Consider the following 25889-nt stretch of genomic DNA (forward strand, 5'->3'; position numbering starts at 1 on the left):
GGTTATTATTCACAAACTTATTTAAATTACTGTTGAATAATCCTTGCCTTTGTTTTATTCAGGATGTCGCTGAAGTAATCTAATCAAAATGGAGACCTGTGTGGTTCAGATGAGCCAAAGTAACACAAGGGGGCAGCAAAGGGCCTTTTTGATCACAATGTCATTTCCCTCTTTGTACAGCCTGAAGAGGTGCAACTACAAATGCATTGTGATTAAGATTCTACATCTTTATTTACACAATAGCAGGAAATGGAGAGAGTGTCACTGTTCTCAATATGATGCATAGTCAAACCGGTGCATGCATGGCTGCATAAATCAAGCTAAACCAGCAGCCTTACTGACAGTTCTACAGGGGGAACTCTAAAACTAGGTTAATGCTGCATAAACCTGTATACTAAGAGCTGTTCTGTAATTTAAAGATTTCCAAATAAACGAAAAGACGTTAAGTAAGTAAACTGATTTTTATTTATTTTTTAAAGATGTCCAAGTCTGTGTGTTGTAAATGTGATTAACACTTAAAACATACGAATGAACTTAATTTGGGGAGTTATATATTTCAAAGGCTGTCTCATAACACGTCATTCACGCATTGACAAGAGCATATTTAGATAGATCAGGAAGTGTTCTGTCACTCTAGCGCTGACTGAGCAGACTGCTTCTGGCTGTCTGCTTTCATCTATAAACATACATCATCAGAGCAATGTCAGTCATCTAATGAACCACTGAGGACACCTCTCCTCCAGGACAAGCACATGGAAACAGCCAGATCCAGGCAGGATGGGTTCCAGACTGAAGTAAGTTTACTGGTTTATGATTTCTGTCGACCTCCATCATTGTCACTCTGCCTCTCACTCAGTTTTTGTGGTTTTTATTAACTTCCTCTCAAAAACTGCACAGGAAGTTTCCTGCAGTTACTGCTGCTATACACATAATGGAACAATTAATTTTAATCTGAAAGCAGTATAAAACAGCTTTTATATATTTGATATGTCTATATTAAACTTCAAGAAAAAAAACAATTGTCTTAGCACATATGTATTTTTTTATTTATATTCATTCAGCTGGTAAATGTTAGCCTTTTATTCAACATTAACATGGATTTGTCAGCAAACACTAATAATAATCTCACACATATGGTGTTGGTGTCTTTCCTGTCAGACAAAACCCTGAGCGAACTTTCAACTGGTTCTTTGAAGCAACATGTCCTGTAGCCAGAGACAAAGGTGAGGAAACCTTTCTTTTGAAGCAGCATCCACAAACCAAACCAAGCTGGTCACTTAAATGTTTTCCTTGCATAGACTTGGCTTTAAGCACAGCTTTGGTTTATGAACTTCTAGAGATTGCAGAAAGCTTTAAATAAACTCATAGATCTAAGGTTTTCTCACTAGTAGTGAATTTAGATAACTTTTCCATTTTATTTAGTCTTTTCTGATCTTGGACTTCAAAATGGTGAGTTTACTCACAGAACTTGTTTCCTATTACGGTATGTAATACTTTTTCCGTTAGCATTACTTTATAGGTAATGGTTTGGTTTTATTTCCTGTACAGCACTTTGATTCAGCTCACCCTGTTTTAAACAGTTGTTTTTTCTACAATGGCACTGACTTTTTGTTTTCTGCAACGATGTACCTCTTCCAGTATTTTCCTGTGACTTAACACACCTTTGACTAGTCATACGAGATGACTCAATGGATTGCTCAAACTAAACTGCGCACAATCAGTGTCTCATGAATCAAACACCCTTTAAACCAGTGTATAAACATTTAAAAAAAGATTATGTGATCAGGGAAAAAAAAGTTAAACATATAAACTTTTTGTATTAAGCTGCTTATGCTGCATAGACAAATTTTTCCTGTCACGTGATCAGAAGAAACCACAATGCCATTTTAGTCACAAGAAAACCCAGAGAGAGCATCCTGTTAACTCTGTGAAGATCCAAAGGACCCAATATTGACCATATATGATTTCAAATTCAAGATTATTTATAACTTTGAAACATTTAGTATAGCCTGTTTTTTTCCTGTGATTTTTTCCCCAAAAAATATTTGTTTCACAATAAAATATTTGTTTAATACAAAGTTTAGTTTATTTCATTAAATGAATTCAAATGCTGAACATTACAAACAGATTAACAAATTTCAAGCATTTACTTATCTTAAACTTCATCAATATAAACAGTAAAAGCTGATTTGCAGACACTCTTTGACATCCTGCATGAGGGTAGGTCTAGAAATAAGCCTTACCAAAAAAAAAAAAACACCATCTGTTCCTATGGTGCTGTTTTCAAACATATTGATTTAAACTTAAGTGGAAGGAAAGCATGCTAAATAAAGGTTTCACTTGCAACTGCTAAAAACAGCACAGAGAGTCAGTGAAGAAAAGTCTGTTCAAGGGTTTGGGGGAGGTTCTTCAAGTGTGGACTGAAGTGCTTTAAGAGCCGCCGCAAATAGTGCTGCAGCTGCTGAATATACTGTGTTAAGCTACTCCAGAAACGTAGACATTTAAGAAACAAATCATACACGGAGTAAAAATATGACTAGAGTGTTGTTCTGTGGTCTGAAATCTTTTTAGATAAAAGTACATTTTTCATTTCAATGAGGAATAAAGGTCGCAGGAGGAAGAAAGGATAGACCCAGAATTCATGCTGCTCTAGTTTCACTTCAAATTGTCCAAAGAAGCACAGCTGTGAAGCTGGATATATTGGATCAGCTGACAAACTTTAGAGATGTTAAATTTCTACTCAATCAAATGGTGTTATTTCTATTTCTATTAAAGCAGGAACCTGACTGCTCTGCCACATGTCCCAATACCTGCTTTAATAAAGATTTAAATTACACCATATGATATGGGGAGGAAATACTTAATTGGGGAAGAAACTCAACTGACAAACTCCATGTTCATACTGGAATATCAAGAGAGAGGCAAGGCCTGCTTTTTATGTTAATTTAAAAACAAAAATTACATGACACATACATAAAATAAAGAAACCTTTAATAGATAAAAGTCAAGCAAATTATAAGAAAATAAAAGTGATGTATTCCAGGGGGAGATCATTCAGTACCAGATGGATCATGAACAATAGCTCTATCCTTTAACAAACAGGAAGCCAGTACCATGACTGCAGTGATACGATCCACGTTCCAGCTACATGATTGATATTTTCACAAAGACCTGTATGGACATTACAATCATACCTGAAAGCATCCAGTAGCTACTTTGGGTCCTGCTTTGACATGAAAGCCTTCTTTCCCAGCAGTGTTTTTAGGCTACACGTTGGTTAATTTAATGAAAAGACTTCACAAGGTGTTCAAATTAATTCCGTGATAAAACCTAGTTTTTCTTCCTTACCGATCAATATTTTATTTGATTTTCAACTTGGAATATTATAACAAAGACAAGCTGAGATAAAAGAGCACAATGCAAATGGATTGAAGGGCCCTATTAAAGCAACCAGACTTCCTGAACACCTCAGCAGAGCCACAGGTTGATCACCTCTGAGCCTCTCAACATTTGTGAAAAGCTGTGCAAAAACGAGTGCACATACTCTATACTACATCCACATTCTTGATTAGTAGATCCAAATGTCTTGAAATACTTTTTTTTGCTGGGTTTATGTAATGTTTATCAAAATTAAACAGAAATAAGCTATTTATTGATATACATCACTCTGTTCCTAATGGATGGCTCACGATTCATTTCCCAAACTAATAGCAGAAAATAAATCAGGTTTAACTCACTGATTTGCACCTGTGTGATTTCTGTTTGTGTACCTTTATTACTTATTATTTTATTTTCTTGTTTTAATGTTGCAGATCCTGGAATAAAGTTTCAGTTTCCAGAAGACTTCGATGATGAGGTAGCCACTATAATTGATTCATCTTAACTAGATTTTATATCATCTGGCCTTTCAAATATTCAAATTATAAAAAAATTACTATTAACAACCTACTTATCATCAGTGAGGAGAAGTTGACTTCCAAATGTTTTATCTTTTTTATGGTCGTCTTACTGAAAGTCAGGCTTGTTAAGTCCACGATCAACAGCAAAAAATATTTTGACATGTTAATGTCTTTTTTTTTTTACTTTTTCATCAAATTTACTCCTTATTTAGCTGGCTTGTCTTTGTCTCTCTTTGTCGTTTTCAAGGAGTCTACTCAAACTTTGCCAAAGTTCTGCTTCCCATATGACATACAAAAGTGAGTGTGAATTGGGAAGAATTAAGGTTTTAGCTGCACATCTTTCACTTGTTTATTTCAATAAATATCCTCTTCTTACTACCCTCTTCTGATCAGACCAAAGGATAATGTTGCCGTGCAGCACTTTACTTTTGTTTTGACTGACTTGGAAGGATGCCAGCGCTTTGGTTTCTGTCGCCTCACCAATGGCACACAGACGTGCCTTTGCATCCTCAGGTATGCTTATTTCCCCAGAAACATGCGTATTACTTTTAACCCACTGTGGGTCCCTTGATTTTGTACCCAGTCTTTATCTGTTGGAACGTTTTTTTTTTTTTTGTTTTTTTTTTTTTGAGAAATATAGAATCATATATTTTATTTTATTTTTTCAGAATCTCATTTCTAGCTTGTGCAAAAATCTGAGTTTGAGTATGACAGAAACTGTAAGCAAGACTCTATCTGAATTATTTCTTTATTGGTATTAATTTGAATTAAAGTGTTATTTTACAAATCCATCCAGTTACAGTACCTGAAAAAAATGTCTTCACTTAGTTGAAAATAGTAAATTTGAAATAATCAAGGGGGTTTTTGGATTTCCATTGTTTTTCTGTCTAAGAGGCATATTGAATGAGAGCTTAAAAATGCCCAAATTAATACACTAAGAAAGTTAAAATCTTAGTAATTTTTTCTTTAAATAAGAGCATTTGTCCTTAAATTAGCAGGTAAGTGAGACACTTCACTAATGTTTATTTTAAATTTAAAATAAAACAGTTACAGTCTCTTATTTCAAGTGCATAATATCTAAATATCACAAAGCATATCCATTGAGAACAATAAGCAAAGCCTGAACTATTATCTTTACAGCCAGTCTCCATCTAATCTGACTGAGTCTGTATTGTTTTTGTGTTTTTGCTCTTTTTTAGCAAGTCTTTACTCAGGAAAGCAAAGAATAACTTCATGCTACACTTTCAAGTTATCATTCATAAATTATATTAGATCATTATGTTCCCTCCATTTCAAAATTATTGACTTCTTTGTCATTCAAAATAATAAAAACAGCTGCAGTCTCTTATTTCGAGTGCATAATATCTAATTATCTTATTTTAAGGGCAAACATAGATTATGTTATTTACTCACTTAAATTAAAGGTAAATACACTTATTTCAAGACATTTTTATTAGTTTTTAGCTGGCCTTTGTAATGTAGAATTTCTGTTTATGTTTTAAAAGACATTATAACCCAACTTGGCCACCTAATTATGCAATTATCTCTGAAAATCTTTCTGTCTTGTTTCACATTCATTTAATCCTATATTGTTTTCTCTTAGTTATCTTCCATGGTTTGAGGTGTTTTACAAACTTCTCAACAATTTGGCGGATTACCTCTCTAAAGGACAGGTGACTTCTAGTTTTTCTTATCTCTACTCAAATTCACAAAGAGTTGCTTTTGCAATGAATATACCATCTTGTCAACAGATTAACGAGATTAAAGCGCTTCTGGCTGTTCTCCACAAACAATCCATACCTCTGGCTCCTGGATCGGTCACCCTGCAGATGGTAAGTCTCCCAATTAGCCAGTGAGAAGCCGGGAGTCAAACTTGAGTTGGAATGTGTTCTGTCAGTGGTTTGCGTGTTGTGTTTTTTTCCTGAGGGAGAGCAGCTTTTGGTGAGCATTGATGTGTCCTGTCCTGTTGGACACACAGAGGGACAGGAGGGGGTGAGTTCCACAGGAGTTCATGTTGCCCATAGGATCCAGGCAGGCCTGCACAGACTAACTCCCTCCTGCTGGGAAAAAGCTGTCTGTCTGCTTGATGACTTAAGCTGTGTGAACTAGACTCTGTTGACTCACCCCTCTAAAAGATTATACGTGTATGCCTGAATTAACACAGTTAACACAAGCTACCTTTCATCCTGAAATTTGGATTGGTTACCATAGTCTTTTCAAATGTCATGACTAATGCCTTGTAATCAAAATGTTGTGTCTGAGAATTACTCCATGTCGCTCTAAACTATTATCTAACTATTTTATCATGATGTAACATTTTCATATTTGAGTGTCATTCCAAAATAACAAAGCCATCTGCTCTATAAAAATATGTATGTATATATCGCATTTCCATACAAAATAACTATTAATGGAGATCACAACTCTTTTGCAACCTATCAGTGTCAGAAAAGGCACTTTTTGGATGGAGTTTATTGCAGCCTACATAAGGTTTAGGCAATCTGAAATCAGGATAAGACATTTTAGCAAATGATCAGGAAGTAAACTGTGCACTGTTACAGAAAAATTGCACTGTAGATGGTTGAAAAAAGGTTTTTGACTCAAAGCTACGAAAACTGTTCAGCAGTATCATATTTTGAAGGTGAAATAAATCTGATGGGCTGATAATTTTGGAATGAACATGTTAAATATTATCTTTCAGCCTTTTACTCACATGTGCACAATATAAAGAATGTACGTACATAATAATACAGGATAAATAACTTTCTCTGTACTATTTAATTATTCCTCTTGTGGTATCATTTTGTTTTGGGGCAGATTCCATATTTTATCGCTCCAGACCCAAAGAGTCTTCCTTCTATTCCTGAAAATGTGAGTATGGTTAATTAAATAATTAGGTAAATATGGTCCACCATTGTGTAATTTTATGTCTGTGTAATCCTACCTACTCTTTGATGAACCCAGACTTGTTTTAACGAACATTACTGAGCAAACAGCATCATGAAGACAAAGCAACACACCACATAAATTGATCTTTCAACAAACTATGTAGTTGAAGGTGGTTCGCTGGTCAGTTTAGACAGAAATGAGACATTGTGGGCTACTTCAGACCACATCTAGTGTAAAACAATTTGCACAGTACCATTTTAAAAAATCATCTTGACTATAGCTGAGCATGATGGTGGTTGCATCATACAAGTTGGGCAGAGTAGATGGTAAGAGTTGATGGGGAGATGGGTGGAGGCAATCCTAGTAAAAACGTAGTCCGGATTCTGATAGACTCAAGGCGACCAAGGCATGGATATCCCACGAGAATCATAAGCAAAGCCTGAAATATTATTGTTAGCTTGATTTGTTTCAGAATTTTTTTAAATCAGATTTAGATGTGCAAAGTTTTTAAGAGACATACTCTAAAAGACTTGGAGGATCTGCAAGTCTTTACTCAGGAAGGCAAAGAATAACTTCATGCTACTGTTTTAAGATTAAATTCGTAGATTATATTAAATATTTATGTTTCATCCAGTTCAAACTTATTAACCTCTTTGTTGTAGGCTCTTGCATAAAAAACAATAAAAAACTTGTAAAAAAAATTGTATGATTGTAATGTCACTAAATGTGAAACATCCCTAGCGAAATAAATACCTTAACTAAGTTCCCTACCCCATATCTTGTTTTTTGGACCTAACCAGAGAAACCTGACTGAACTGATAGTAGCAGTAGATGTTGGGAATCTTCTACAGCTCTATGCCAGCATGCTGTTTGAGAGGCGGATCCTTATCTTGGCAAGCAAACTGAGCACTGTAAGATGCACATTTTCCCTTTTATGCTGTATTTTTATGTCTACAGCAACCTGATTATATTTCAAATACTAACCGGAAGTTTGTCTTTTAAAGTGTGATTAAACAAAAAACTATGATTAGAATGCCGTTACTTTCTTTTCTTTTATTTTTTTTTTTACAAATGCAACCAAATCACTGTATAACATAGGTGTATGTGTTGATATGTTATAAAGTCATTTTCTACTTTGTGTGCACAGCTAACATCTTGTGTGCATGCTCTGAGTGCTGTGTTATACCCAATGTACTGGCAGCACATCTTCATACCTGTCCTACCACCACATCTACTCGACTACTGCTGGTGAGATGTCCATCCATCCATCCATCCATCCATCCATCCATCCATCCATCCATCCATCCATCCATCCATCCATCCATCCATCCATCCATCCATCCATCCATCCATCCATCCATCCATCCATCCATCCACCACTAAACATGGCAATTCTCCTACCGCCCTCCCTGATAAAATGATACAACTTTCCTATGGTTACAGTGCACCCATGCCTTATCTGATCGGAGTCCACACCAGTCTTTCGGAGGTAACTCACTATCTTAACCACTTATCCCACCAGCTTATGAACTGATCAAGTCTTTTCATGACCGTCTAATTTTCCTTCAACAGAGAGTGAGGAGTCGTGGGTTGGAGGAAGTGGTTATTCTGAATGTAGATACAAACACTCTGGAAACCCCCTTTGATGACCTGAAGAGGATACCTTCAGATGTGGTGAATAAAATAAACTTTATATAGGCATGAATATATCAAGAAAGTTGCAATGAGTGTTGTAAGGTAAAGGTTACTTCAGCCTGTTATACTTTTCAATATCACCGGGCAGCAGCTTTTAATATTTCATGAATTTCTATCTTCAGATGTCAGGCCTGAAGGTCTGTTTAAAGCGCCAGGCAGTGTCACCTGGCTGTGGTGTCTCTCGAGCCTTCCTGAAAGCTCAAGCTCTGCTGTTTGGCAGCTACAGGGATGCCCTGCAGGGTGACAAGGTTAGTCACTAAATATCAATGTTCCCCTTGCAATTACGGTATATTTTCTTGCGTGCTGCATCTCTATATACATTTCTCTTAACAGGAAGGGGAAATTTGTTTCTGTGAGGAGTTCTTTTTGGATCATAAGTCTGCCAGTATGAAGCAGTTCCTGCAAAGCGCCATTCATCTGCAATTCTTCAAACAGGTGAACAGCGACCTCTGCTGGGCAGGGAGGCAGGGATCACTCAGTATTAAAATCAGTATCATTCTAAAAAGGAAACATTTTATCTACGTGTATTAGTAATTTATTTATTTTTTCAAATTACATTTTACATTTTAAGTTACTTTTTTTAGTTACTTTTTTTTTTTTACCCTTTTCAGAATTTTAGAGCATTTTATTTATTTGCAATGTTAATTCATCCCTCCTTATGAAATCCTGACCAGCCTTTTGGATTTTTCCATTTTTTTTTTCTCATCACCCTGATATATTTCTCCCTGAACAGATTCTTTAACATGTCTGTGAAATTACATGATTGCTTTAAACCACAGTTTACAAAAGGAATTAATAATTTTAGATTAAAAGTTAGAATAAACCTTGCGTTGGTCTCAAACTCAAGTCCTCAATAGGCCTGTCCCCTGCAACTTTTAGATGTGCCTCTATTTCAGTACATCTAAGTTCCATCTGAGCTCTATAGCAAATCTCTGCTAAGCTTGGGTTGGTAGTTAAACCATTTGAAACAGGTGGACTGTGTCTAAAACTTCATCAAAAGTTGAGTTTGAGATCAATGCCTTAGAGGTTATTATATTCCATTGTTACTAAAAGTTGATAGGATAATCAAGTAATTCATCTGGTTTAAGAATTGTTTCTCCACTTTTTTTTGCAGTTCATTGACAGTCGCCTGGACATTCTTAACAAAGGGAAGGGACCAGATGACCTCTTTGAGGATGAGATAACAAAGTGTGAAATGACAGCAGGTGTGTATTTTTTAGATTATAAGGACAGCAAGGCATCGAAAACCAGTCATTGTCTGATAACAGCTGCAGTTTGATACAGTACTTTGATAAAATCAATGTTTTGTAAAAGCTTATGTAGTGAACTAACACACTACATTTTAGGATTTTTAAATCACTCACCCCTGATATTCCAAGTGCAGGAGTAAATATTCTTCTACAGACATTGAATTCCACTTGGTTTTCAATGAGACAGTCTTATTTATTTGAACCATTTCAACTGAGCATACTCAGAAGTTTTGGTCAACTGAGGTTATGCTAACCTAATTTTTAAAGCCAAGCTGAATTGCAATGCTGATGCTGGCATCTCAGTTTTGGTATATTTTGTTTTAATGTGTTTACAGTAAAAGTGAGCAAAACATGTCAACACTACTTATTGAATGTATATATATATATATATATATATATATATATATATATATATATATATATAGAGAGAGAGAGAGAGAGAGAGAGAGAGAGAGAGAGAGAGAGAGAGAGAGAGAGATTTTTTTAAGTTATTGAATTTTAACTAGTTTTGACTGCTTTATTTTTATTCTAATTTACAGGGAGGGGCAAATCCTATCAGCAGTTAGTTGGCAATTTAAGGGTAAGTTCATTCAGTGATTCCTAGTTTGCTTTTTGGACTGAAAAGTCTTACATTTGTCCTTTTTACAGAGAGGTGGTGGAGCTCTAATCCTCAACATGAAGACCAAAGCCAATATGAAGGTGAGTGCAGCCAGAGGCTGTTTGTCTGTGCTTTATAGAGGACAGCTTTGTATTGCAGGTTACCACCTAACTGTTCGCTGTTATCTCTAACAGGCCAAAGTTCTTTCCAAGTCTGGTTTGAAAAACCTGCTGATTCAAAAGGTAGGTTCATGTTCATGTTTTAAAATATTTGATGTCACCCAAATGCTGCTAACTGCCAGTTTTTTTCTAGGTCCACCATGAGGATCACAGCCTGCAGAGGGGGGGATCAATGTTACACCGCCGTGCTCAGTCTGACAGCTTACAGAGCCGGCTGCCAATCACACAGCATTTTGGAAAAGTGAGACTGCAGTATTTTTAGTGGCCTAAACCCAGATAGGATCAATTTTAGTGCTGCTAAATACTATATATGTATGTATATATATATGTATGTATATATATATATATATATATATATATATATATATATATATATATATATATATATATATATATATATATATATATATATATATATATATATATATATATATATATATATATATATATATATATCCGATCAGCTATTCAAACCTGTGCAATTTGTTCTGTTCCATTAGTCACGACCCCGTCGACCTGGTCATAAACTCAGAGAGACGGAATACTCAAATGACCCTGAAGACCTCAGAGACAGGTAGGGATAGGAAGTCCACTTATACACTAATTAAAGCATGTTTATTCTGATATGTCTTTTTCACCCGTCAATTTAGAAAAAATTTAAAATGTAAAATGAATGAAATATTTTGTCTAAAAAAAAAGTTATGTTTTAAAATTTCATGTGTAGCCAAAGCCTTAAAAATACTGCAGTGACTACAGGAAACATTCTGGCTGATTCTTACAGATTAAAAGGTGGACGCTGCTTTTAGTTGTCAACACAAGGGTAGGAAGATAAAAAAAAAAACACTTCAGAATTATTTAAGATTAACATTTATTTTGTATGAAAAGTATTGTGGAAGATTTTTTAAAAGACCTGCCCTTTCCTCTTAAAAAAAAAAGCCAGTTTCTCCACGTGTGTGTGCTGTTGTCATAGCTCATATAAGCTTACTGTGTCCACATATAGTGGACTTTATAGCAATTTAGTTAAGTGACCGTTCGGACAGATGATCACTGCTTTTTTCTCTGTTGGTCATGTAACTCCTCCCCCTCTGCCTGCGCCATCTTTGTGATTAGTCACCACTGTGGGGTAGCGACAGCCTATGGCGACAGTGGGCCGCTGTGACAGCAAATCGCATAATGCTTTGTGCAGAGATATGTAATCCTCCTCTGAGGCCTTTTATTTTTTTCTTCTCATACACTTCGTAGACACTTTTTGCTCTTACAACCCTCGGCCATTTTCAAAGAAGCACGGTGAGAAAGGTGAGCTTCAGTGACTGTCTGAAACCGTAGCTCGCCACAAATATGCGGCTGAAAGTGCGCATGCAGAGAAAAAGGTAGCTAACAGGACGAGCACGTAGGGCAGCCTTACGTAATCATATCACCAGAATGATCGACAATTAGACGGACCACTTATTTAGATGATCCACCAAGAAATAAAAGATGGTCCTCTATATCTTTAATAACACCCTAAAAGCTACCATCTCAATAGCACCGCATTGTTTTTGGCGTTTCTTTTAACATCTAGGGAAACAATGAGATCTTGATTAAGGTTTGAGAAAAACATATATTAAAGCTGAAAATAAATTATTCCAGTAGTTGTACATCATATTTTCAAATGTTTATCTCAGATTTTAGATCTTGTATTCACACTTTGCATTCTAAAGTTATTTTGAGCCTGTTGCTTGTAGTCTAACTGCAGGTACATCCTTCCAGTTAAAATAAATTATAATGCCCAAGATGGTAAAATTCACAGAAAGCTGAAAGCACTAATGAGAAAGAGAACAGCAGAGACTAATTATAACTGATGTGACAGAAAGCAGTATTCTGATAGTATGTATTAATAATGTGAAAGATTTCACAGTTTTGGCTATATATGCTGCTGTCTCTCTCTTCATATTTTCTCTCTGTTTTAAGAGATCATTTTTGGAGTAACTTGCCATGCGGTGAATCAACAGATATAGGTAGATTACCCAAATATTTTACTGTAGTAGGAATACCACCAGTTCAATTTTGTTTTTTTAATAAAATTAAAGGAAAGGTAGTCATCCACTACATTTCTTAAGTGTAGATAGTGATAAGTACACATTGAGGTGGCAAAATAAAGGCATATTTAAAAAAGTGTTGAAAGCAACCTTAAACTACTGGTGTTTCAGTGAACAGTTTAAATAGAGTGATCAAAGAAAACCCCACAAAAAAATTATTATTTTTTTTTTTACATTTATTAAATTAAACCAGCGTTTTAGCTATTTTAGGAGTTTATTAAGGATATAGGAACCACTGCACCAACTACAAACCTGTTTTCTAAAATGAATTAAAAAAGATAAGTAGATTATCTTCACGTCTTTTTTACATCTATAGACTGTTGTCAAGTCTTTTCTTAAAAGCAGAACACTGGCTAATTGTCATGTAAACCACACATTCATGCTGATGCATATTCCACAGAAATTAAGGATATTATTAAAATCCCTTTATCATCTAGAGGTAAGAAATATTCACTTATATTCCTAGTTTAACTAATTTGCTCTCTAAACAAAGTTCATGTGGAGAATGCCATAGATTATATTTTTCAACCTATCAATAACCTTTACTGTGATCAACATTGGCTGATCGCACCGAAGAAAGAAAAAAACAAATCCAACTAGAGGTTGCAGCATTTTAACACAACACAAAGCACATATAGCTTTATGCAATGTAAATATTTCATAAAATTAGAGACTTAACTGTATTTACCTTCATACAGACGTTTGCGGTATGTCTGCTTTCGATGTTGGCCGTAGGCCTTTTTAGTAATTTTCAAGACATCCTTTTAGGTTTTGGGGATTAAATAAACTTTATTCCACCCTCTAAGTGACCTGGATAAATTCCTATACCTGCAAAGCCAAGTGCCAAACTGCAGCCTCGTTCTTAAGGCTCCGGGTTATTTTGTTAAGTGAAACATGTATTTTAAGTTTTTATGGCAAAATTAGTATAAAATATATTGCAGCCATGGTCATTAAAATATTCGTTTTGCAAGTTTATAACCAGTTTTTGAATATAGGTGTTATATTCTAAAGATGGTTTTCTTTTAAACAACAGTATGCACCAATGTTTTGCACAGACAAAGGTCATGGTTAACCCAAACCAGAAAAAAATGGGGCAAAGCTCAATCAAGAGAGAAATATATAGCATTGCTAACATAGCCAAACCAACGCTCATTGCTGACATCATTGATAGATGAAGAGGGGAAACTAGTTTTATCTCTTCCTTTTTTTTGGTTTTGTTTCCTTTTTATAATCTCAGTGCAAAACACCCCTTTGTTCTGTAAAATAAAGTCAAACAACAAACAGGCTATAAGCTAGAATATGAATACAGCCAGCAGATAATTTGAATGTGCATATAGATGCCAATGCAGTAGAAAAAGCTTTAACTATTTCTCTTCCTTTTCTGCACAATTACAGTCCATATAAATAATCCCTAATTAGATGTTTTAATATCTCTTTAGTCTACAAACTAAATTGGCATGGCTTGTTCGCCAAAAATTAGGATTGTGTCTAAGTTAAATTGAGTTTTATTGATTTTTTTTTGTTCTCAGTGAGGTGTCGGGATCTGCTGGAGAGCTTGACTCTGAGCTCCCCAAGGAAGAAGAAGAAGGTGATGATTCACCATTATGTGACCCAGAGGAGATGGATCTCCTTGGGGAGATCTTTGACACACTTAGTTCACGTAGCTCCCATGACCGAGGCCTGCTGTATGGGACTCGCAGCCTGGATTTGTTTGGACCAGACAGCCATGATTACATCATAAAGGTAAAACAATAGTCGATCAACACTCCCAAACATCTACATTGAAATCAGATATAATTCTCCCTCATTTGCTTCTTTGTCAGCGTGGTACAGCCAACCCCAGCCAGGAGAGCCTGTCCCTTTCCATCAGCGGCAGCGGCAGCTTGCACAGCTGGAATCTGGAGACCACAGAGGAGCTTTCTGATCAGATAGAGGACACAGAATGGCATTGTCTGAACACCAGCTTGGCAGAAGAGGAGGGGGCAGAATGTCCTCTGGTGGCAACTGATGTTGACGAACATGAAGCAAGACAGAAGGAGGACAGAGGAAAAGAGAAAGAAGCAAATGGAGAACTAAATGGGAAACAGGAAATAAACGACATAAATAACTTTGAGGAAATTAAGGTAGAAGAGGAAGAAAGTAAGGAAAAACAAGAAAATATGGCGAGAGTTGATGAAAGTAGTGGTGAAGAAATAACTGAAGGGTTGCAAGATGAAAGGATAGAGGATTCAAGGAAAGACGATGAAATCCAAAGTAAGTTGGTAGCACTAGTACAAGAGGAGGAAGGGGGAAAAAAAGATGTGCAAGAGAATGAGACAAAAGAAGAAGCGAAAGAAATCCAAGAGGGAAAGAATATTGTTTCTAAAGAAACAAACTCAAAGTGTATAAACAGGAATGACCCACTTTCACACTCGGTGGAAGAGCTGCAAAATGAAGCTGTAGTCCCTCCATCGCCTAGTAATAATGCTGCAAACCCCAAACATTCTGCATCTCACGAAGAAAACATTGATAAAACCCCAAAGAAAGAGGATGGGATGCGCCTGACCTCACCTCCTCCCAAAGTGCACTCTGCTGTAGCACGCTTCCAGGCTCAGCAATGCAGCCAGCAAGGATTTCAGCGAAGGACCATTTCTAAGAACTCCGTTGAGGTTCCTCTCCGTTGCAGGGAAAAGGTACAGACTCTATATGACGTAAACACAAACAAAAACATAGAGGCGCCTGAGGAGGAGGAGGAACGCCCTCTGGTCAAAGTGTCTGAACTAAAGAAGAGATTTGAGGCTTAATGTATGTAACACCAAAGGCTTCATCTATCCACGGTCCTCTTTATCCGAGACCAGTTGATGGTGTTACACCAGCCTCCATTTCGCAGGTATTCCAGTTTGGTCCTTGAGAAGAAGAGATACATAGCATTGCCTGTGAGTTCTGGTTCGGTTGGTCTTATGTTAATCCCTATTGGAACTCTTCCTCAGGACTCAAGACACATTGCTTTATTGAAGACATACACGCATGCAAAAACAATTTTTGGTTCTCAAGTGACCCTAAATCAAACTAAAGCACCAGCAGACTAAAAAACCCAAAGCAGGTTGTTTTATTTATGTTCATTTTAAAATCGTTTTTTTTCTAAGGGTAGGAGTTGCTGGTTTCAATGGTAGCAGCTGATACTAGTGTGCTGGAAGAGAGACATATCTGACAGTAAGGATGGTGTGTATAATATGGTTACAGTTGAGATTTTTGTTCTGGTTCTTTCAACTTACTAAAGATATTCTTACCTGTAATACATTGGTATAAATGCTGCGAATTTGCAGAAAAGTCAATAAATCTTTAAGAAATACAGATTTTTGAAATGACCTATACAGTCAAATAGTGGATGCAACACTATTTTGTCAAGGAATTGTGCATTTTCATAAGACCTTTTGGTTTGTCACAGTTTTCTCAGAGGAACACTTCTGTGTAAATATGGAGGTTTTGGGTTAGTATGCATGTCAAAGTACAATTTCCATGACACTGTACAAATGATAGCCTAAGCAAAATAGAAAATTTAGTTGAACTTTTGCAAAGATGGAAAAGTCTTGCCTACCTGCCTAAAGCGATATAATTTTGTAAAGAAACACCAGGTGAACCTCTGTTGAATATCTTAAAAGTGACCCAATGATAAAAAAAAACAAAAAAAAAAACGAAGCATTTATATTTTATTTTTCAAAGTCAGTGCTGCTGAGACAGGGTTAGTTTTCGTTTTTAATCAGAATTCATTCTGCTCTGCTGGGTGGAGAGATGGATCATCAGCCCTCAATGATACTTCCATAAATCAGAGGCCCTCACTATTCTGCACTGGACGACTGAATGGATAAGCTGCAACTCTTAGATGCTGTACATTTAGGCCAGCTGAGTTGTGGTCAGTTGGAAGTTTTTATTTTAAGTCAGTGTATTTAGGGTTGCTGTAACATGGATGTTGCTGTACTGTCAAAACTGTGACTTGACTTGGTATGCACTATTGTTGCATTCTAAAAAAAATCTTATTTTTAAATCACATTTTACAACAGGTAAGGGATTTTTAGTGATAACTTCAGAGAACATAACTTAAAGTCCAAAGTATCCATTTAAAAGGCAGCCATGTTGCATTCTGTCTAAACTTAAATGGGCACTTTAATCCATGCTAATTTTTTTATGTAGCCCGTTAGATTCCTTCCAGCACAAACTGACATTTTTAGGAAATGCATTTACATTTTTTGTAGATTAACAGAATTTCAATAAAAAGCTTTAATAAACTTGTCTTTTGAAACGTTTTCCAATAAAAAAAGTGGGAATCTTTCATTTGCATACAGACATTTTAATCAGACACCTTATCCACCATTGTGTGCACACTACCTAATAACCAAGTCTTTGAACACGTATTAAAAAAAGTGCAATTCCGTTAGGCTTTTATGTCATCATTCTTCTACAAATATACAAAAAGTAAGAAAATATATTATTGTGCATTTAAATACAAAATACACTATAACTTATAGCGATGCAGTAGAAAAAGTGATGGTTTAAATAGTAAACCTGACGGCAAACCTTCCATTCTCCGATTGATCAGTTCATTTTTTCTCAACGAGAACAGAAAAAAAAATACCACCAAGTGTGTTTACATGATCAGCAATCCTTTTGGTGTACAAATGCAGCCTAGTAACACCAAGGCTACTCAATCTATGTCTCTTTATATTAGACGCTCTTCTTTGGGTAACGGTAAAGGCAGGCTGGGCCTCTCGGGTACGGTGGCTCTAGATTGTTTCTTCTCCTCTGCACTGGGTCTGTACTTCCCCTCCATCCTTCTTTTCTTCCGTATGACACACAGCAAGAGCAGCAAGGACAAAGTGAGCAGGGAAAACAGGCTGAAGACAGACGCTGACATCGCAGGTGGGAACCACTCCTGCCTTGTGTAACACCTGGGAAGAGAAATCACATGAAGGTCAAACAGACATGCTGGCAAAACACAAGAGGACTATCTTATTTAAAAACAGTGTTAAATTTCACAATTGCTTGTAGGTTTTATGGGCAACAGCACTCTAAGCAAAACAAGCCAAAATCAATTCCTTAGCATTTTTGAGTCCTTATAGATGGTTAAGCTTTTGTTGCACTTACTTTCAATGTAGTAACACAAAGACAGTGGTCATCAAGGTATTTCAATAAATTGCACTCTCATTTTGTTTCAGCTTTTTGGTACAAAAAAGGTTTAACACCAGAATTATCCACCTTTGGATGTTCTTCTTTTTTTAGCTTTGGTAAGCAATTCCCCCATCCTTTATCAGTTTACAGAACAGAGTCATGGTTATACACTCCTCTTTTTAAAAGCATTGTTAGTATCGCCTTGTAGCTCCAGAACTATGTAGCTTTTTTATGGCATAAATGCAACAATGAGATTGGAAACAATCTTGGAATTGGGTCCATATTGTTATAACAGCTTCACATAGTCGCTCCAGTTTGTCAGGTACACATCCAGGATTTGAATCTCCCATTCCACCACATTACAGGTGGGCTAATTTGGATTGAGATATTGTGACTGTGGAAGCCATTAGTGCACAAAAATAATAATAATATCTAGGAAACCTTTGCAAGACTATCAAGCTCGAAGATTTGGTGCATAGATCTAGAAATTCCAGCATAGGGACACTGTGTTCATAAAGGTAAGCAGGCTGTATCATTATAACCATGCTCAGTTGGCATGACGAAGCTAAAGAATGCCAGGAATATACCCCCCCCCCTCACCATTGCACCCCGTACTAAATTGTTCATATGAGGCAAATGGAGGTCATGCTTTTATGTTTTCAATCACAATTTGATTCTACTACCTGAATGTGACAGCTCAAATAAAGACCCGTCACCTGTAGCCTGAGTTTCCTGTTTTTAGCTGACAGGCGGTGCACCCTGTGCGGTCTGAAACTGCAGCAGCCCATATAATTCCAGGTTTACTATGCTGTACATTCAGAGATGGCATTCCTTATTCCACTGGAGTAAATAGTAGTTAGTTGAACTACTACCATCTATATCATTCTCAACATTATCTGGGCCGAGAGGCCCTGAGCGATACCAGTTTATATAGACCTACTGTTTCTAGTGCAGCCATGTTTCCCGTAGAATGAGAACAGTTTGAGTTTCCGTTGGTATTAGCATTTCAGATGATATGTTACATGTAGATTGAACTCTAACAACTATGGTCAGCATTTAGACTCGCTCCAACATGTTACAGATGCCTGTTGGAGACAGAGGCGTTTTTTCTAACAACCCCATGACAGAGCTTAACGTTCAAGCAAGACGAATTAACTCACAAACTCCTGAGAATACATTTTGGTAGAAGCAAACGGATAACAGCGTTAGCCTCAATACAGTAATGTTTTAGACCAATGAAATGCAGTGATGTGCATGACATCGATGCATGCACTGGTTTTAGCTAAAATACCCTTTATTTCTTTTTGAAAAAAACAAATGGATTTGGTAAGAGTTTGATGAAGAATTGTACTGAATGTCCCTCCCTTTAGCGAACAACTTTCCACAGGAGCCTCTCCAATTGCACACTTTTACTGCCAAGTAACATTTCAGCATCGCCTGCAGTATTCATTGACTACAGAGAGCAGTGCATTTCACTGTAGCCAATTGGCTTTATACACTAGCAGGTTTCACAGCAAAACAGACAGGAGCCGACAATGGAGGTTATTTTGAAATTTAGTAAAGTTTGGACTTTCATTATATCTAAATTCTTTTTAAACTCTGATTAGAAAAGCTAAGTCATATGGTTCATATTGCTTAAGATTTTTTTCATTCTTTCTGAAGATGCTGCTGTTTTATTTTGCAATGGCAGTGAACCAGGATAAATTACATTTAAAACCCTTTTAAATGCTTGTATTTATGCTTTTGACCAACTGTATGAACAGAATTTGTTATAGCATTAAAGTTCAGAAAATGCTATCCAAGTCTGCACATATAGTCATTTATTTGTAAACTGAACCAGACCCATTTTGATTTCCGTGCACCAGCTTCCTGCCTGAATGATCTGCTCCTCTCCAGGTTGGCTTACTGTCTAAAGTCGCTGCTATCAGTACACTGCTGCATGCACCGCGTTCAAATCCAGTGAAACCGAGGGGCCGTACATCCAAGCGTAAAGCCAGTTAGCAGAAACAAAGAAGCCAGTTTTGGGCTTTAAATGTGGTTTGCCACAATTAATCAAAAAAGCATAAAAATAGGTAAATTGGTACAGAACTAACTTCATACAAACAAAATTATTTTTATTGGCAGATGTCGAAACCCAAGTCTACCTTTATTGAAAAAAACAAAACAAAAAAAAACATTGACAAAAACTGTTTTGAGAAAGGAATCTTCTGAAGTCATAGATTTCCCAGCCCAGCATTAGATCATATTAATTAAACAAAACAGGTCTACATGTAGCTTACCTTAGTGGGGAATTTATCAGACCTGTGCTGCCTTCAGTTTTGCATCTGGACAAAAACAGCATCAGAGGATGACTTGACTTAGCAGCACACCTGAAGGTAGAAAATAAATAAGATCAATATGAACAGTTCTTGGAAATGGAAAAAAAAAAATGTTTACCCAAATATAAAAAGACAGGAACACTTCATGGCTTCAAGATTCTCAATTTATTTTGCCCAATTTGTCAAATAAAACATTTCACAACCTTTAATGAACCAAAAAGGAACACATGGAATGACCTAAAGCAATCCTTTTACAATGCCACTTGTAAAATTCAGCTCTACTCTGTATAACTTTTCAACTTTTAACATTTTCAATCAGTTGATTTAGGATTAAACAAGGGGCTCATGTTGAGGAAGTTTGAATTGATGGCTTGTTTCGTTCCTTAATGGATAAAAAAAAAAAAGTTTAAAAACTAAGAATACTAACAATATTTATTGAATAATCCAATTTATGTGATGTTCAGAAGCATTTAAGTGAAATCAACAGCAAGAAAAGGTGCTTTAGTGAATGAAAAAGGATGACATTACAAAAAGACCGATGAAAGGGATTGTTATAGACTTATTTCAGTCTATACGAATTTTAACAATCTGGCAGTTGCAGATTTTTCAGTAACCAGTTAAAGAAAATAGAAAAATAAAATCAGAATACTTTCTAAATCAAATTATCTGCAGCTAGATGAGATTCAAAAAGTAAAAGTCATCCCCACTTTAAGAGGAAGTGAGCAGAAGAAAGAAATTATCACCTAAATAGCAAATGATCATGTCAAGTCGTCATGACTCAATCAAGAATCATAACAATTTGATTTATTGACATATAAAGTAGCATTGCAACCTCCAAAGGAAATCGCAGTGTGACAGATTGGCTTTTTGTCTAATTATCTGAGGGGGTAAAAGACAGAAAAGCATCTTTAAATTTAAAAAGGTTGTAGTGTTTTGTGCAATGATGCATTTGTTTAAGCTGTTGTTGTGATCTTCAGAAGAATGCTTTTACAAAAACATAAGCAGTCAGACTCCAACACAAACAGTAGCTCAAAAAGCAAAAACAAGACTAAACCATTTTGCGATCAGGTAAACCACAAATACAAGAAAAAAAAATGGGAGGAGTGTTGTAATAATAGGTAAACATCTTTGCAAAATAACTTCCAACCACTTGCAAATCTTTTCCGTTTTTGGTTTCCTACGCTTTGAAAAAGTGTAGAAAAATTGGCTGCATGTTTCAGATTCATGGAAAGACATCAGGATTTCCATATATGATGCTGAATATATATCATCATCGCAACATCATGGTTTGCAACAATCACAATCACAAAATTTATTTGATACAATGTTTCATAGGTCACTACACAGGCAATGTGGGGGCATTATGAGGATACACAAGAAACATAATTCAAAGCCATTTTTTAGACTGGTATTGTTCTAAACTTTTCACATTTTTTTTTTTTTTTGCTATTCTAAATAAGGCCCAAAGTCAATTTCTAGTTGCCATTTAAAAAACAGCTCTGCCTTATCACCGTAGAGTTCTTTTGTCTTTTCCAAGTAGAAAATATCACTGTATTACACATTTACAGTTAATTACAACGGCTCCGATAATAATTTATAATAAAATTTTAATTGAAGCAGCTGTTTGGCCGTGAGACTTGTAATAACTAGCCTTTTATACCATGAAAAGATTAATTAATTTATTATTGAAATAATCGTCAACTAATTTGGAAATGGATTAATAGTTAATTGGAGTCTGGAGATGATAAAACATGCCTTTTGCTGACAAAGCAGCCCACTTAGAGCAGTAATCATCATTATTAAGATTGTAAAAAAAAAAATATTTAAACATTTTGCATTTAATATCAAAACATTTTTTCATATGTCAATATGCTTTATCCAGAACTCCTCAAGTTGAAAAGTTTTTAGCTTCACCAGGTTTAATTTTGTAACAAATCTTCCTTAATGAACCTTTGGCATTATGATCATTAAAAAAAACAACAAAAAAAACACAACAATAATAAACAGATTAATCGATTTGCAAAATAACCATTAGTTGCAGCCCTAATCTTTACCAATGGTACCAATAAGGTGTGGCACAGTTGTCCAATGCAATTTATAAATCCATTCTCCAGCCGTTTATGCATTCCTATTTCCATCTTGCTCTCTATGAAATGTTTTAAAAAGCTTTCAAAGAGAATCACTTCACCAGGTAAGTGTCATTTAATATCCCATCACCATTTACTAAAACCCAGAGGCGAAGCCAGAACATTTTTATAAGGGTGGCCGGGCAATAACCAATGTACACTGAGGGGTGTCTGAAAATGGATAGGCAGCAGAACCTCACGGTCAATATACATCGTTTGTTCCAACAGAAACATAAACGAGCAAAACATCCATATTTTCTAAATAAAGACAAACTATATTTTCCTACAGCCTTGCTAACAAATAGATGCATTTATTTAAAGATTCATTCTTTTTAGATAAAAAGTAAAGTGAATAAAATTCTGTAAGGTTTGAGTTCTGGGGCGAACATCTTTTCCATTGTCATTACTTACCAACTTTTATCAATAATCATCCTGCATAAAATTGATATTTACAAGTACTAATATCTACATAAATACATTTTTTAATACGTTTTTATTAAAATAGTTATTTATCTATGATTTCACTAAAGACTCCTAGATGAAGATGAAGACATCATTTTCTCTTTACCTCATAAAACAAAAAATCTAGTTCTAAAAAGAGCAGGAATTCTGTACTTACCATGTTTAACGTTAGTATATTGATGTGCATAATTAACCAAAGTATTTTTGTTATCAAGTGATTATTAATATATGAAAAAATAGTAAGTAATATATGAAAAATGTTAATATTTTGAATAATGCACTTGATTTTTAGGGGGGGGGGGGGGGGGGGGGGGGGGGGGGATGGTAGGGGTGGCCACAGGGGTGGCTAAGGGTGGCCCCCCCATCCAGCTACGCCCCTGCTAAACCCACTTGGCAATTTTAGCTTCCAAAAAGCTGTTTTGGACACTTCTGTGTAATAATCCAGTTAGGAATATAAAATTTAGCAAAAAGTAGTTTATTCAAGTATACTAAAAGTGCACTAATTTCATCCTTAAAATCAGGCAGTGCACTTAGAGTTTACTTATTCTAAACTATATTTCATATACTTAACAATAGTATAGTCAAGTGTACTTGACTATACTATTGTTTACTTTATTGTTTACTAAAGTATACTTTACTTTAGTAAACTTAAAAATGTCCCAATTTAGTTCGAAAAAGTATTACTTTAGTAATACTTCAAGTACACTAAAAGTACATTGTTCGGTATATTTTCTAAACTTATACTTAAGTACTCTTAATAGAATTTACTTCAAGTATACTACTTTTTGCTAAGGGCTGGCGCTCTACCTACAAAATATGCAGCTTAATTACGAATATTCAGTGTAGAGTAATGGCTTTAAGACATTAAAGACACCCTTCCCTGATAGACGTTTAGAGTCAAACACCACATTCCTTGAATGAAGCGGAAGGATATGGCACAGCTCCAAGGGCTACACCAGGTATGCAGGTAAGAAGAAGTCAAAAACTCACCATTAGTGTCGCAACAAGCAGAAGACAGAAGTCACTTTTCAATATCTATCAGGTTTATTTAAGGATAACGCGGGACAAAACAGTAAAGCTGATTTTTCTTTTAAGATCCTAACCCCCTAACCCTCCAGCAGCACTTTGCACCCCCAGAGGCGGACGAATGTCTCCGCTCACCGTGGGCAGAATGCCGCAGGTCCTGCTCCACCTGTCTGACTGCCTGCCTGCTTAGATTTCCTGCCCAGGTGAACCTGCTGATAACACGTGAAATCGATCACAGATACCAGCCAGTTTCTGTCAGACACCAGGTTGGTCTGCGGTAGTTACCTGGAGGCTGGTAAGTGTTCAGATGAGACACCAAGAAGGATCATAATCCATGGGCCAGCTGCTGAGAGGTTAGAGACATGACACAGGTCTCTTCAACTACCGTTTCTCACCTGTCTGCCGGATGTAAATCAATCCGCCCACGTGCCCCCTCTCAGCCAATCAGCATTGAGTCACCTTTTTAATTTTTATTTCTTCTCTTTTCCCATCTGTTAAAGTGAAACAGTGTGTGTTGTCTTGATACATTATATATATATATATATATATATATATATATATATATATATATATATATATATATATTAATACATTATATTTATATATATATATATATATATATATATATTTTTTTTTTTTTAAATAAAAAAATAACAAAAAATAAATATTATTATTTTTTTCTAATAAATAATAATAGTAATTATATATATATATATATATATATATATATATATATATATATACATATATATATATATATATATGGTAGCAGCAATACTCTTGAAAATTGAAAATTAACATTTTTCATAGATTGACAAGTACTTGACAACAAAAACACTGTGGTTAATTATGCACATCAATATATAACATTGATGTGATATAAAATAATCGGGGTTGACCAAAGTGCTGTACAGGAATCACAGTTAAGGAACACAAGATAAAAACTGAAGGCTAAAATACATAAACACATTACAAACAGAAAAATTGAATGGAGATAAAATATAATCGGATAAAGGTTTTATTAAAATACATTTAAAAAAAATAAAATAAAATTTTGCCAAATGTTCACTTAGACTAGAAAAGCCAGGGAGAAGAACAATTGTGCTTTTAGAGAGGATTTAAAGATGATAAGTATATAAAAAAAATAAAAAAAGTCTAATCAACAAAAATGTTTGCGACCCCCATGCAGTACCTCCAAGAACCCCCTAGGGATCACAGACCCCCTGTTGAAGACCTCGGCACTATACCTTTTATCTAGATGGATGTTTAAATATACACTATATTGCCAAAAGTATTTGCTCACCTGCCTTGACTCACATATGAGCTTAAGTGACATCCCGTTCCTAATCCATAGGGTTCAATATGACGTCGGTCCACCCTTTGCAGCTAGAACAGCTTCAACTCTTCTGGGAAGGCTGTCCACAAGGTTTAGGAGTGTGTTTATGGGAATTTTTGACCATTCTTCCAGAAGCGCATTTGTGAGGTCGCACACTGATGTTGGACGAGAAGGCCTGGCTCTCAGTCTCCGCTCTAATTCATCCCAAAGGTGTTCTATCGGGTTGAGGTCAGGACTCTGTGCAGGCCAGTCAAGTTCATCCACACCAGACTCTGTCATCCATGTCTTTATGGACCTTGCTTTGTGCACTGGTGCACAGTCATGTTGGAAGAGGAAGGGGCCAGCTCCAAACTGTTCCCACAAAGTTGGGAGCATGGAATTGTCCAAAATGTCTTGGTATGCTGAAGCATTCAGAGTTCCTTTCACTGGAACTAAGGGGCCAAGCCCAGCTCCTGAAAAACAACCCCACACCATAATCCCCCCTCCACCAAACTTTACACTTGGCACAATGCAGTCAGACAAGTACCGTTCTCCTGGCAACCGCCAAACCCAGACCCGTCCATCAGATTGCCAGATGGAGAAGCGCGATTCGTCACTCCAGAGAACGCGTCTCCACTGCTCTAGAGTCCAGTGGCGGCGTGCTTTACACCACCGCATCCGACGCTTTGCATTGCACTTGGTGATGTATGGCTTGGATGCAGCTGCTCGACCATGGAAACCCATTCCATGAAGCTCTCTGCGCACTGTTCTTGAGCTAATCTGAAGGCCACATGAAGTTTGGAGGTCTGTAGTGATTGACTCTGCAGAAAGTTGGCGACCTCTTCGCACTATGCGCGTCAGCATCCGCTGACCCCGCTCCGTCAGTTTACGTGGCCTACCACTTCGTGG

General features: G+C 36.2%; 2 protein-coding genes across 3 annotated transcripts; one reads left to right on the forward strand and one right to left on the reverse strand.

Moving 5' to 3' along the window:
- Nucleotides 1–26: 26 nt before the first annotated feature.
- si:dkey-76b14.2 (DENN domain-containing protein 1B) lies at nt 27–16981 on the forward strand. Of its 2 annotated transcripts, XM_038271811.1 has the most exons (23): nt 27–794; nt 1159–1223; nt 3813–3856; nt 4147–4196; nt 4293–4412; nt 5503–5572; nt 5651–5731; nt 5826–5891; nt 6717–6770; nt 7589–7699; nt 7936–8036; nt 8232–8277; nt 8361–8462; nt 8606–8731; nt 8817–8918; nt 9598–9688; nt 10273–10313; nt 10382–10432; nt 10526–10573; nt 10644–10751; nt 11011–11084; nt 14118–14331; nt 14412–16981. In XM_038271811.1, exons 1-23 carry the CDS (start codon nt 778–780, stop codon nt 15369–15371), a joined length of 2742 nt encoding a protein of 913 aa, XP_038127739.1. In that variant the 5' UTR covers nt 27–777; the 3' UTR covers nt 15372–16981. The 2 variants fall into 2 exon arrangements, with proteins under 2 accessions (XP_038127739.1, XP_038127740.1); XM_038271812.1 differs by lacking the exon at nt 5826–5891 and having other exon boundaries at nt 14412–16979.
- On the reverse strand, nt 16900–24084 carry crb3b (crumbs homolog 3b). Its single transcript, XM_038271814.1, has 3 exons — nt 23951–24084; nt 20013–20102; nt 16900–17513 (listed from the first exon to the last, which is right to left on the reverse strand). The coding sequence occupies exons 1-3, from the start codon at nt 23992–23994 to the stop codon at nt 17285–17287; spliced, it is 363 nt and encodes a 120-aa protein (XP_038127742.1). The 5' UTR covers nt 23995–24084; the 3' UTR covers nt 16900–17284.
- Nucleotides 24085–25889: the final 1805 nt, after the last annotated feature.

Source organism: Cyprinodon tularosa, unplaced genomic scaffold, assembly GCF_016077235.1.
Source record: "Cyprinodon tularosa strain WSP-4 unplaced genomic scaffold, ASM1607723v1 ctg81, whole genome shotgun sequence".
Lineage (NCBI taxonomy): Eukaryota > Metazoa > Chordata > Actinopteri > Cyprinodontiformes > Cyprinodontidae > Cyprinodon > Cyprinodon tularosa.